The sequence below is a fragment of the Thamnophis elegans genome, chromosome 1, assembly GCF_009769535.1.
Source record: "Thamnophis elegans isolate rThaEle1 chromosome 1, rThaEle1.pri, whole genome shotgun sequence".
Taxonomy (NCBI): Eukaryota; Metazoa; Chordata; class Lepidosauria; order Squamata; family Colubridae; genus Thamnophis; species Thamnophis elegans.
Genome location: NC_045541.1, coordinates 86,033,153 through 86,047,994, shown reverse-complemented (window position 1 = coordinate 86,047,994; position 14,842 = coordinate 86,033,153). Strand labels below are relative to the sequence as shown.

Here is a 14,842-nt window from a genome sequence, read left to right as displayed (position 1 = left end):
TAGTTGCAGTGGATACTTGTGGACTGATCGGCTGTGGGGTAGGAGCCCAGAGACAAAAACCTGACTTCGAAGTTCTGTGTATGCTTCATTTTTTAAAAAATCTGGAGAGGGATATGATTAAGAAATGCCGACCGTTTTTTAAATGTTTAAATTATTTAATTTCACCTATTCAACTTTACACAATTGTAGATTCCCATACCAGTTTAAAATATAGAATGTAACTCAGCACAGGAGTCCCTTCTAATGTTTAGTAGTGAAGAATAGCTGAGATCCATAGTTATATAGCATTCATGAACATGAGCCCCCTAAAATACATTTTGTGCCTTGCAGTTACGTTTTGTCAGTTTTGATTAGTAATAAATGTGAAATGATAGTGTATAGGTAGTCCTTGTTTAGTGATCACAGTTGGACCGTCTTCAATTTGGTTGTTAAGTGAAGAAGTCATTATGTTAAACTGTGATTGTGCTTACAATCTTTGCTGTACTTTACTTTACTTCACCTTTGCTGTAACTAGGGCTACCTACAGTTGCTCCCATTATTTTAGAGACAACTGAGCTCAGAGCCCAGTGTGGTTCTTAAATGTGTCATTTTGGCCACAAATGAGAGGTTGCTTTAAATTCTATATAGTTTGGAATTATACATTCAACTCAGCCCTTTCGTTCTAGTTCTCTGAAAAGTAGCTTGAAAATGACATGACAGGAATGATAAGAATACATTCCCCTTAGCATAAAAAGAGTAAATTAGTGATCTTACATGGAGAGCAAATTTTGTTTCCTCATCAGCCAATTCCTGATGTGTATGACCATAATAATTTTAAAAAGTTGCCCAGTAATTCTCCGTCTTTGGTTGCAAATGGTGCTTGAAAAATCAATATTATTCTGGACAAAACTTGGCATGTTTTCTTTCAAAATATTGTTCTAGGCTTGGTTTAAAAGGCAAAAGTGAAATCTTCCTCTTTCCCAGAAACTCTGCTGCTAGAGAACAAATCCAACTGCCAAGCAAATTATTCTTCAAAAAAGAAAAAGGCCTTCTGTAGAAATTAAAACCTGATTTTTGAGCACATAAATCCTTCGGATGGGCAGTCAAACATCTGGGAATCCCTTTGCAGAGAATTTTTGGATGAAACTCCTAGAATTTTTGATTTCGCTTAGTATTTGAGGAATGCTTAAAAACACTTAAAAAGAATATATATTTTTGCAAAGATATAGTAATTGCTACATATACAAAGGTATGCACACACATAAAGTACATGTGTACACATATACACATACACATATACACTCATTTTTTTTACTACTGATCATCATTAAAACATCTGTTTTAATGGAGAGAGTTATCAAAACACATTCTGTGTTTTAGCTGAAGAATTGTTATAGTATTTGCTGCACTTAGATATTTGAAATTGCAATATTTTAAGTAGATGTTTTGAGCACAGTTTAACTGTTAGTTTTATTTTTATGATTTGATGCTAAATTTTACAGTTTGCTTGATAATCATCCTTGGAAAGACACTATTTTAGAAAAGTATTTTAGAAAAACAGCCAACTAAAGTAAAACAAAAGAAATTGTAAGCAGGGATGGATCTGTTAGAACTTATTTATTAATAAAAAAATTAGGCTGCTTCAATCTCTCACAGCTTTGGAGTTTACAAAATAGATCCAATAGAAAAATAGCATCAACTAAAAACTAAAACACCACACAGAGGTGAACCCAGAACTCCCCCCCCCGCAAAGATTGGTCGAAAAAAGCCATGAAAGATTATTTCAGTATATGATTAAGTGTTGCAAGATTACTAAATGCAAAAAGAGGGAAAGATTACCTACCATGGCTTAATGGTTGGTGAAATTGACAGAACTTGCGGAGATGAACAAATTGACTTTTTTGATTAGAGAAAGTAATATATATATATATATATATATATATATATATATATATATATATATATATATATATATATATGTGTTACAACCCCTGGTATGCCCCAATTATGGGAGGAAGCTAACTGCTTCCATTCTCTGTCCATCGGCTCGTCACAAGAGACCATCCAGACAGAAACCCAATATTTTTACTGTTGCCTTTGTTACAAATTCACACATTTGTATTCACACACACACACATACACACACACACACACACTAGTGACTGGAAAAGCTTTATGGACTTTTTGCATAAAAATAAAAAAACCTTGTGATTTATAGTTTTGATGATTGGACCGATTATAGAAAGGTGTTACGATATACTGTAACTTTAGGGAGTAGATACAATATAATTGTATTTATAGCTTCTGTGCAAAATATCAGAAAGTACTAGTTTATAGCTTTCTTTTTTCCACTTCTACTTTTCTTTCCATCTTAATGGACTTTTAGTTTATTCTGTATTTTATCACATTTACATTTTTTCTCTGTTCTATTTTTATTTATTGATTTAAAATATTTACATAGCTTCCCATCTTATGGCGCACTTTGGGTGGCTCTCAATCAACAATTAAAATAATTAAAACAACTGTGGTAGAAACAGCATAATACATAAATCTATTAAAACCATAACCGTTTAAAAAACTGGCACCAAAGCTAAACTTTTAACATCCTCATTAAATTGTGATTCATCTCACCTTGTCCCAGTGCTTGTATCAAAAGGTAGCTCAAGTGCTTTTCACAAGGCTAGGAGAGGAGTGGACTCTTGAATTTCAAGGGGAAAGGTGTTCCAAGGCAGAGGCTGCCATGGAAAAGGCATACTTCCTAGATCCCATAAGGTGGTGACATTTATGAGAAGGGACTAGGACAGGGGTGGGTTCCTGCCAGTTTAGAACCGGTTCCAGTTCCCTCCCCCTATCTGTCCTCACATCATCAAGATGAAGAGCGAGAGGAGGAATTATGGGAGTTGAAGTCCACAAATTTTAAAGCTGTCAAGTATGAACACCCCTGGGGTTTTTTCCCCTAAAGGGTTAGGGGTGCAAGTTAGGGGTGCTGTAACCTGACCTTTAAGACTTGCGTGCTTCAAATGCCAGAGTTTCTGAGCCAACATTTTGGGTTCTAAGCAAGAGCTTTGTTAAGGGAGTTTCATCACATTTTACAAGTTGGCCACGCCCACCCAGTCATATGGCTGTGAAGCCACTCCCATCCAGTCACATGGCCTGCAAGCCACTTCCGCCCAGTCACATGGCTGGCAAGCCACTCCCACAAAGCAGGCCACACCTACAGAAGAGGTTCTAAATAATTTTGAAACCCACCACTGAACTATGATCACCGTATCTTACCTGGTAGGACACTGCCAGCCTTCTCAGGTAAAGCAGATAGGGAACAGGACTACATGACCTACTTTAAGTTAAGGCTACCTTAACTTAATGGAATGTGCAGCCGGAGAAGAAATGGGAAGTAATCTTGGTCCTAGTTCCCAGGCAGGAGGTAGCACATTCCAGAGACAGGCTCAAAACAAGAGATTGCATTCCTGGGTGGCATAAAGGTTCAGGATCGCCACACCCTGAATCTCCAAGGGTATATCTATTGGGTCAAAAGGTTATAGCTTTAGTCTAGTAAGATTCTGTCTATTAGGTATAAGTAAATAAAGAACTGGACTCAATTCACTTTGTTGTCTTTGGACTTAGGCCTGACATCAACAGAATCTTGTAAGTCTGAAAACTTCCTACTTACCACTTTTTACTGCTTGATCCATTAGGACAGGTCTTTTCTTACTTTTTTTCCCCATGAAAGTTAAGTGATTGTGGGTTCCTGCCCCTCTTCTCTGATTGTTTCTTAGGCAGTATCTCTCTCTCTCTTTTCTTAAGGCCAGCAATGCATTACAGATGGGTAGATGTACTTTGGAAGAAGCGGTCCTGCAGATAATCTGGCCTGGTGTCATCTAGGGCTTTAAAGGTAGTAAGCATCATCTTGAATTCCCAGAAGAAAATTGAGAACCAGTGCAACTCACAAAGCAGAGGTATATGGGTAAACCTAGTGGCTCATGTCACTGCATGCACTACTGCATTCTGAACCATTGTAGTAATCTAAACAGGAGATGACCAAGCTATGAGGGGAAGATGTCCTGGTCCAAAAAAAAAGGTGAAATTGGTAGAAGCTGTGAATTTGTATTGATTCTTCTTATTAATTTTAAATTTTTAAATAAAAATTATATATAAAAACCAAAGTGTTGCACAGAGGTGCATCTCCCATTCTAGCCCATGGCTTGAGGGAAAAGCTAGTCCTAAGTGAATTTACTTTGAATTTTGAATTTACTTTATTTGTATGCCGCCCTTTTCCCTGAAAGGGACTCAGGGCGGCTCACAATTCAAAGGAGGGGAAAACAAACAAAGTTACAAAATATAAAGACCATACACAGTTAAAAAACACAACAATCATACCATTCGAAGTGGGGCTGCAAGTCTTTAGCCCCAGGCCTGTCGGAACAGCCAGGTTTTAAGGGCTATGCGGAAGGCCTGGAGGGTGGTGAGGGTACGAATCTCCACGGGGAGTTCATTCCACAGGGTCGGAGCAGCCACAGAGAAGGCCCTCCTCCGGGTAGTCGCCAGTCGACACTGGGCGGCTGATGGAATTCGGAGGAGGCCTAGTCTGTGGGATCTTATTGGTCTAGTGGAGGTAATTGGCAGTAGGCGGTCTCTCAAGTACCCAGATCCATTATCATGAAGGGCTTTGTAGGTGACAACTAGCACCTTGAAGCGAATCCGGAGACCAACAGGCAGCCAGTGCAGCTCGCGGAGGATAGGTGTTACGTGGGTGAATCGAGGCGCACCCACGATCGCTCGCGCGGCTGCATTTTGGACAAGCTGAAGTCGCCAAATACTCTTCAAGGGCAGCTCCATGTAGAGCACGTTGCAGTACTCCAGCCTAGAGGTCACAAGGGCACAAGTGACTGTTGTGAGAGCCTCCCGGTTCAGGTAGGGACGCAACTGGTGCACCAGGCGAACCTGGGCAAATGCCCCCCTGGTCACAGCTGACAAATGATGTTCAAAAGTAAGCTGTGGGTCCAGGAGGACTCCCAAGTTGCGGACCCTATCTGAGGGGCGTACTATTTGACCCCCCAGCCTGAGAGATGGAACACTTGGCCAATTAGTAGGAGGGAAGCACAGCAACCACTCGGTCTTTTCTGGATTGAGTACAAGCTTGTTAACCCCCATCCAGTCTCTAACAGCCTCGAGGCCCTGGCTCATCACATCCATCGCTTCATTGAGTTGGCACGGGGCGGACAGATACAGCTGTGTATCGTCCGCATACTGGTGGTATTTTATCCCGTGCCGTCGAATGATCTCACCCAGCGGTTTCATGTAGATATTAAAAAGGAGGGGGGACAGGACCGAACCCTGTGGCACCCCATACATTAGGGGCCTAGGGGTCGATCTCTGCCCTCCAACTAACACCGACTGCGACCTGTCCGAGAGGTAAGAGGAGAACCACCGTAAGACAGTGCCTCCCACCCCCACCTCCTGCAGTCGTCGCAGAAGGATACCGTGGTCGATGGTATCGAAAGCTGCAGAGAGGTCAAGGAGTACCAGGATGGAGGCATGACCTCCATCCCTGGCTCTCCAGAGATCATCGATCAACGCGACCAAAGCGGTTTCCGTGCTGTAGCCAGGCCTGAAACCCGACTGGAAGGGATCTAGATAATTGGTTTCCTCCAAGGACCACTGGAGCTGAAAGGCCACCACCTTCTCAACAACCTTCCCCACAAAGGGGAGGTTGGAGACTGGAGGATAGTTGTTTAGGACGGCTGGATCCAAAGATGGTTTCTTCAGGAGGGGTCTCACCACCACTGCCTTTAATACGGGGGAAAAGACCCCCTCCCGAAGGGAGGCGGCAACAACCGCCTGGATTCAGCCCTGTGTCACCTCCCTGCTGTTAACAACCAGCCAGGAGGGGCATGGGTCCAGTACACATGTGGAGGCACTTACAGCTCTCATGGCCTTGTCCACGTCCTCAGGGGTAACAGCCTGAAAATCAATCCAGTGATGTCCTACCAGATTATCCCTTGGTGCCTCAGCTGGTTCTGCGGGATTGGAGTCCAGGTCCGTCCGAAACCGAGCAACTTTGTCCGCGAGGAATTGGACGTAGTCCTCAGCTCTGCCCTGCAAAGGATTGCTCGTATCCCTCCTATTTAGGAGGGAACGGGTTATCCTGAACAAGGCGGCTGGGTGCGACTCAGCGGAAGCAATCAGAGAGGCAATGTATGTTCTCTTTGACATCCTAATTGCCCGGATGTAGTGCCCATTCAAATGTCAGACTAGGGACCATACAAATCTCAGGGGGAATGTTGTTCCAGAGGGCAGGCCTCCTGACAGAGAACCTATCTGGGAGACAATCAGGAACTGTTAGAACAATATTCTGGAAGAAAATAATGGCATAATAATGGCATGGAAGATGAGTAGAAAACAAGAGTATTAAAATATTAAAAATACTTATTATAGTTTTTAAATACATTATATAAAATTACAAAAATTATAAAATAGTAATTGTTTTATTGTACAATTTTCATTGACCTTATTATAATATATATTATAGTAATCACTTAAAGCAGGGGTCCCCAACCGCCAGACTGCAGCCCACTACCCGGCCATGGCCTATTCATAAGTGGACCGTGCGAACTGGGGGCTGGCACAAATGCGTGGGCACGCAAGTAGCAGCCTGGCCCAACTTTTGCAAGTTCAACTGTGCAAATATGTGTGTGCATGCTAGCCCACTATTCATGCAAATTGAGCTGCACACCAATGAGCATGCGCTAGCCTGCCATTCACACAGCCAGATTCCCTTCCCCGCCACACAAATGTTGGGGACCGCTGACTTAGATGCTATATGTATGAATCTCTCTCTATATACAGATTTTGCTACTTTTTTCCATTCCAGCCCAGAGAGGTTCTCAGATGTCCCTATGATGACAGATACAGAACAGCAAAAATCAAATGGAGGTTATTGATATTGTTATATTCTTAAAAGATTTATGGTAGGATCTGTTAATTTTGGAGAGTTTCCACAGAAAGTTTTGTTTCATTTACATTATTGTTTGTTTATATCAAGTGGAGGAGCATGCAAATTCCATTTAGAGTTTATATAATTGCTCGAGAGTTTCCCTGAAAATAAGGCTCGAGAGCATCTCTGCTGCTGCCGCTGTCCACCTGTTCTGGGAGTAGGCTCTATGGTTGTACACTCTGGGAGTACGCTCTGCCGGCAGCCAGCCCACAACCATAGAGCATACTTCCAGAGCAGCAACTGCTGGAAGAATCGGCATCCTACCTCTGTGCTTTGGAAGGCGCAGAAAAAGTCATGGGTGGGCGGCGGCAGCTGCGGAGATGCCATGGTTCTGCAGGGAGAGTTAGGCAAAGGCATCAGCAGGGAGCGGAAAAGCTGCTCGCGCAACCCCACTCTCCAGCCATGCAGAGCCCCATTCACTGACCTAGGGGCATTTCGAAGGTGCTGAACCATGGGAGCTGGAGGGCAGCAAACAGGTGCTCTCGCGGCTTGGCGATACCCCTAGGTTAGTGAATGGTGCTGTGGCCGGCTGGAAAGAGGGGTTGCCAAGCAGCTGCTCATGAGTGTTCCTCATGGCAGCTCCTCATGGCTCCTGTGTTGCTGCTGCGACAGCGCAACACAGCCATTCGACCCTGAGGCTGTGCCCGGCTCTTCGGGAGCCCGCTCGCAAGAGAGCAGCCGCCCGGCAACCCCCCTCTCCAGCTTGGCACAGCATCACTGACCGACCTAGCGGTATCCTGAAGGTGCCAAGCAACACAAGAGCCTTTGCCCCCCACCTCGTTCCCGTGGCTTGGCGCCTTTGAGATACGCTAGGTTGGCGAGTGGTGCTCTGCCTGGCCGGAGGGGGGGATTGTCCAGGGGGCTTATTTTCAGTGGGGGGCTTATATTTTTGCCCACCCGAAAAATGTGGCATGGCTTTAGTTTCAGGACATGTCATATTTTTGGTGAAACACGGAAATTACGGCATTCACTTCATCGTTTTAAACTGTATTCCAACTATAAACATTTTGCAAAAATTTGAAGCTGCCTGATTCACTGATTGAGCAAGAAAACCCAATTTAGCCTTCATTTTCTTTCATATGCCAGCACCTATGGATTCTAAAGAATATAATTAAGTAAAGCACACTGTCAGTCTCTCTAGTAAACCAGACCAAGAAATGAAATCCACAAGAAGATTAATGCTATTTTTATTGAGATTGAGTACAATATAATATTGCAAGTCTGATTGTTCTATATGTCTTCCTCCTTATAGTTCAGTCAATTAGAGAGACATCTGCTTGTTCTATTTCCAGAAATATCTGGACATTCTGGATTTTAAAAATGTCACCTTGACAATAAAGCTGGCATATAGTATCTCTGTCAAGGTTATCTTTCTTACTTACTCTCTGCAATATAACTTTATGTTGACCTATAATATATTTGTAGAAAGGATTTTGTCAGATTGCTCAAACTGCCTAAAAAGGCAGCCTGATTATATCAATAATTTGCAACACTGTGGGATTACTCTAGACATGATGTTGATTTCCGGATATTTTCTGTTTCTGGGAATTGAGGTGATTTAGGGAAATCTAAAACTTCCTTTTCATTACTTGTTGGCACAGGCAAGTATTTTTGTCTCACCCCATTTCTCAGCTCCTGATCTCAAGCTAGTCATTACTCTTTCCCCAACCAGATTTTCAAATTCCTCTTCCTGGATCTTGTCTCTCTTTGTAAGAAATTTGTAGGAATTACTGCTTCCTCCTTGCAATAAATCTCTCCTGGCAATATGCAGCCACGATAACAGTTTTTGGGGAAAGCACCTGGTTGCAAATATGCCAATTTCTTACCATTTCAGCTACTCACAGTGACTTTTAAATGAAATAATAGGATGATAATAAAGGAAGTAGGGATCTATGATTTCTGCTTCAATACAATACAGCCTAATAAATGATTAATTGGGTTTCTAAAAACTATTCTATATAGGAGCAGCATTTATGAATGAAAAACTGAAACAGGACAAAACACAGTACAAGTACGAATTCACACATCCTAAATTTGCATTCTGCCTATTGAAATGGGTCCATGGCTAGAATGTCCTTTTCTAGTTCTAAAATATATATGCTCTACTATAGGTTCAGCTCATTTACATAGAACATAGAATCATGTGGCTGGAAGGGAACTCAGAGGCAGAGGTGGGTTCCTACCGGTTCAGACTGGTTTGGCCGAGTAGGTAGTAACTCATCCTGCCACATCCCCAAACCTGTTCGCTTGGCGGTGCCATAGGAACTGCCATCTTGTTTTTTGTGCAGAAGCATTTTTTTAGTACTGTGCATGTGCTCTGCTCACCCCATGTCACCCCTGCTCTGAGGTCTTCTAGTCCCTCCTCCCTCCCTCCCCCCCTCAAGGCAGGAGGAGTTATACTATCCTGGCCAAATAGTTGTCCAGTCTATACTTGAAAATGATGGAGTACCCATAACTCTGGAAAGCAAGCTATTCCATTGATTAGTTGTTCTCACTGTCAGGAAACTTCTCTTTAGTTCTAGATTGGATCTCTCTCTAACAAGCTTCCACCTATTACTTCTTTTAAAATCTCTTTCTGTTCTTCCTTCCTGTGTTCCATGACTGAATGTTTGAATCCTCATTCCCTTTTTCAACAAGTAAAAATGGGTAAGCCTTTAAGTCAGATAGATATGACACTTTTTTGATATCCCTCCCTTGTGAATGCCCTTACTTCTGTCATTTTACTCTCCTCAGGATCTTTTTGAAATGGTATTACTCCAAAGTTTGATTAAGAGGCTTAAATTGCTAAAATCTGCCCAGAGATGTATTTACAGACTGCAACTAAGCGATGTTTTCTTAACTAGTATATGATACGCTCATATAGCATGTTAAGGTAAGCTAAACAAAGCACAGTATGGCGTAGGATGCTGTGTGAATCAGGTAATAGAAAACTAGAAATGAAGAAGAAACTTGAGAGAAGTTTAAGTTTCTAACATTGTGGCAGAATCCATACTCTGGGAGAGCTCTTCATTCAGATTTATGGCCTTGGTTGGGACCCACCATTCCAGGGAATATTTCCTGAAGTTTGGATGTGATTGATGTATCTATTTTGGTGAAGTTTGAATGGAAACCAGTCAGAGGTTGAAAACTGCAGCTGAATTTTGCAGTATTTGGGGGGATTTATTTGAACTTGTATAAAGGAAGCTATAATGTAACCAGAGGTGTGGAACAGGAGTGAGTTCCGGTTTCTTTTACTGCCAGTTTGCTCAGGGATGCGCTTTGCATGCGCACTTGATGCACGCTATGCGCACATGGGCAGAAGTAAAAAAAAAGTGTGTCCAGCCGAGTTACTACCTACTCAGCCGATCCGGTCCGAACCCGTAGGAACCCACCTCTGGTGTGGAAGATGGTTGGGGAGGTTGTGTGAGGATGCAAATGGTTATAGGTCAAGGATTACCTGTCAGGCTCAACTCCAGAACAACAAGATATAGAACAATCCAGTCAAAGTTCATATCTATATTTTCTCTCACCAAAGAGACAGAACCTTGCCAGACTAAACCTTTACTGTTTTCATCCCAATGGAAAAACCCTAGCCTATGAGATTTTAGGGAGTGGCTCTCCTAAATCTCTTTCTCTATCTTGTGCTGGGCTGTCTTTTTTCTTGTTTCATCCTTCCTCCTCCTTGGGATGTGTTTCCTTCTTCCCAGGAAACTGCATTGCTTCATTGCAATCTATCAAACCAGCTAGCCCTTTATAGGCACCATCACATCACCTATATGCAACAACTGGATAGTGGATTCTAATTGTTGTTGGCTGGAATACTTAATCTTGTTTCAAAGTCTGAAACTATTATCTGACCTGAGTGAAGTAATGATATTAAAATAATATTAATTTAATCTCATTTTAAATTATTTCCTCTTTTTATCGAATAAAGACTTTTGCCTAGCATTCAAAAGATTGTTTTTATCCCAACAGAACTCACCTAGCTTTGCTTTGTTGAAATAATTGTTTCTTTGTGCAGCTGACTATGGACTGTATTACATCCTGAAAAGTTACCTTCTCCCAATATACTTGCAAATATAATTCTGTCTAGAGAAACACACACATATGCACAGTTTGTACTTTAATTACGCAAGTACTTGAGATTGGATTGGGACGAAATTAAGAATTCTTACTTTTGAGATACTCATAAAAAAACACAATGGAAATCCCCAGACTGAAAAATATTATTGCTTAATAACTAAGAATTAAACAACCAAAGTTTTTCTGGATTTGGAATTAGGCAGATCATGTAATGAGGATGAATAATCTAAGAACATTTTTAATAGCTTTAGAAAAAAAGCAATATCTTGTTTTTAGTTAGATTATTTGTTAAGGGTTCTTAAAGTACATTTTACAAAATAATAAATCAACCATAATGTTTGTTTGCTTGACAACTATATCCATCATCAGTCTTTTTTTTCCCCTATCTAATCTCTAATGCATTCCAGAAGGAGTCTTTTCAAGCAATTCTATTTATTCTTTGGCTATCTAAATCTTTTAACTTCTCAGGTAGGCATGTTTATTATTTACTTGCTTACTGGATTTGTACATTGTTTTCAAAATATAGAGTACTTATGTATTCACTATTAACTTGCATGTTAACTGAAATCCTGATTGAGTTCACTGAAGTGTGGTGAAATCCAGGAGTTTATGAAATAGGTTGCCGACATTGAAGTTGGAGATGGACATCAGTGCTGGCATGTAGTTTTAGAGCTTGAGTAATTTCTATCACTGTTCCAGTGTGCAGAACTGGAATTGAAGGACAGGAGCAAAGATAATTGGCAGCCTCTCAGAGTTACTGTGAGCTTCAAATGATAAATTCTGTGTAAACTGCCTGACTTTCCTGGAGGAAAAGTTGAGTGAAAATATGTTTAGTGAGCAGTATTTTAATGTGGAGAATTTTTATGCATTCATGCTCCAGCAACAAAAGGAAGCTCCTTTATCATTCAAATGGGTATTGATGATATATGCTCTACGTGTACATACCGTATCTTCTGCCGTATAAGGCGACTGAGCATATAAGACGACCCCCTCCTTTCAGGTGTCCGTGAGCCAGCTGAAGGCCTCTGCGCTGCTGGGCTTTCATAGTTTGAGCTCAGCGCCTTCCTCCTCCAAACCATCAGCCAGACCTTACTAAGCCATCCCAGTGCTCATCCATCTACGTGCCCAGGCGAGGAGCACCGAGGTTATCGCTTGAAAAGCTGGCATCTGTGCTGGTGGCGGTGCAGCTTTTTGCTTGGCGGCATTGCTTTTTATTTTGTTTTGGTTTTTTGGTATGGCCTTTCTTATACCTGGCATATAAGATGACCCCCAATTTTTGAAATAATTTTTTGGGGTTAAAAAGTCATCTTATGTGCTGGAAAATATGGTACGTGCTTCCTACCAAATGAAACAATATATTAAGATAAAGTGTTAATTTTATTGCATCTTCAACAATGAAATTCAATGAAAACATTTCTAAAATGTTATTTTTTGTTCAAAAGGAAGTCATGTAAAAATATGAAATGATTGTAGTTCTGGTTTAACCACCCCCCCCACCAAAAAAGATGGGCGGGAAATCTGGAAACCAGGATAAATTTTAGTTCTGCATTTAACACAATTCTTCCACATAGACTAGTGTCTAAACTTATAGACCTTTCTTATTCAGTCCGCATTTGGATTATGGATTTCCTGTCTGGCTGCTCTTAGAGGGTCAGATTATCTAATCATACCTCCCTGCCCTTATTCTTAACATTGATACACCACAGGGTTGTGTGTTGAGTCCCTTACTCTATACTCTTTATGTACATGACTGCATTCTCATTCACGCCAGTAATACTATTATTAAATTTGCAGATGATACAACAGTGGTAGCACTCATTTCCGCTGAGGTGATGAGTCTATCTAACGAGATCGCTGGACCGGTTGCTTTCATGGTGTGGAGACAATAATTTAGTCCTTAACACCAATAAGATCAAGGACCTACAGAAGGAATAGATCAGAGCCCTTGGTTATCAATGGAGATCAAGTGGAACAAGTGGGCAGTTTTAAGTTTTTGGGTGTTATCGTAAAAGAGGACCTGACCTGGGGCGCTCACATTGCAGCACTGTTCAAAAGGGCCCAGCAGAGATTCTACTACCTGAGACTTCTCAGGAAACAACAACTGAATGAAAAATTGCTATTCTACCGCTGCATTATAGAGAGTATCTTAACTTACTGCACCTGGGTATGGTTTGCCAATTGCACAGTGGCAGATAGGAGAGCACTCCAGAGGGTTAACATCATTGCCCAGAGGATCATTGGTTGCCCTCTCTCCTCCTTGGAAGAGCTTTATAGCTCCCGCTGCCTTAAGAATGTTCAAAACATTCTTAAAGATCCATCTAATCTTTGGACACCCCTTTTTTGAATTATTGCCATCTGGCAGGCGGTACAAGACGATAAAACCAAGGACAAATAGGTTGAAATATAGCTTCTATCCCAGAGCAGTACCTATGTTGAATTCTACTGTATAGTGCAATATTAATGCAGTATCAGGAGTTTTCAATTCAATTGTGTAGAACTTGAAAGATGTGTGTTATTTTTTATAGTTTTCTTATGTATGATGTACACTGAAGATGGCATTTAATTTCATTGTGCGAGGTGCAATGACAATCAAGTAAATTTAACTTAAACTTCGTGATTCTGTTCTTATGTGCTTCTCTGAGTCACATTTTCTGTCTGTAATAAATAAGATTCTGGAGAATGCTAGTGTATAATTCATGAGATGGTTTTCCAGTTTATGCAGCCTTTTCGGTCCCACATGAGTGTCCTTACCAGTGGGGCTGGCAAAATGAGTAAGGAATTAAAGTTTACTGTATATAAACCTAATCCAGGTGCCTCTTCATTAACCTATATTTCATCTTCATAATACCTAGCCCAGTGTTTCTCAAACTTGGCAACTTGAAGATGTCTGGACTTCAACTCCCAGAATTCCCCAGCCAGCGAATGCATTCGCTGGCTGGGGAATTCTGGGAGTTGAAGTCCGGACATCTTCAAGTTGCCAAGGTTGAGAAACACTGGGCTAGCCTGTTTGCAAGTATCTTATCTATGTTCAGTTTTAAACTTAGTCTTACTAAAGCTGTTAGAGAAAGGAAAAGGTGACTGAAGTCCCTTTGTCACTCTTTTTCTTACTATTTTAAATTGGCTGGTAAACATCTCTAATTCAATTTCTCACAATTCCAACAAGTTTCTTTTGGGGTTTCATTCTTCTCTTTCCCAGGTTTCCAGATTTAGAGAGGGCAGAAATGACCATGACTGCCAACAAGAATGCCAGTGTCACCAAGAGAGCAGGAGCAAATAAGGTATCTCGGGATACTCTAGAGCGGTAAGTGTAAAATGCAAATGGTCTAGTTCTTGTTTAATGTTGTATCAGTGTCCTTTATGTTTGTTTTTATAACTGATGGCTGTATCTGTCTTCCAACAATATCATAATCCTAGCAGAATTACTGCTTTTAAAAGATATTTAAATATGATTTTATATCAGAATTTAAGGATAGTTCTGGCTGTGTTTGGAATTAGTATAATTTGTATGTTTCAGTTATTAGTTTCTAACAGGTGATTAGCTACTTCCTCTAGGTTTGTACAGTGCATATCTGACAGGTCAAGATTTGATTTCATTATGTGTTGTTAGGTAAGCTCCCCATTGGGAGAGCAAGTACATTCAGAGAAGTGTTGTGAGAGTTATGATGGAGAACACACAAACCAGCATACAGAGACACTGCAGTTTAAATAGGCTTTTACTTTTGTGGAAATAGAGGCATCAGAGTCTCTCAAACAGTCCAAGTCATACACGGATAAGACAGTCAGTCATCAATGTCTTTCAGTTAAGGG

General features: G+C 41.2%; 1 protein-coding gene across 2 annotated transcripts in view; it reads left to right on the top strand.

Moving 5' to 3' along the window:
* Positions 1-14,842, top strand: part of DENND2B (DENN domain containing 2B) — a 151,193-nt gene that overhangs the window by 61,309 nt on the left and 75,042 nt on the right. For both annotated transcript variants that reach the window (XM_032222938.1, XM_032222930.1), the window contains one exon: positions 14,232-14,336. In XM_032222938.1, coding sequence (XP_032078829.1) covers positions 14,257-14,336 — 80 coding nt within the window. In that variant the 5' untranslated portion in view covers positions 14,232-14,256. The remainder of the gene's footprint in view (positions 1-14,231; positions 14,337-14,842) is intronic.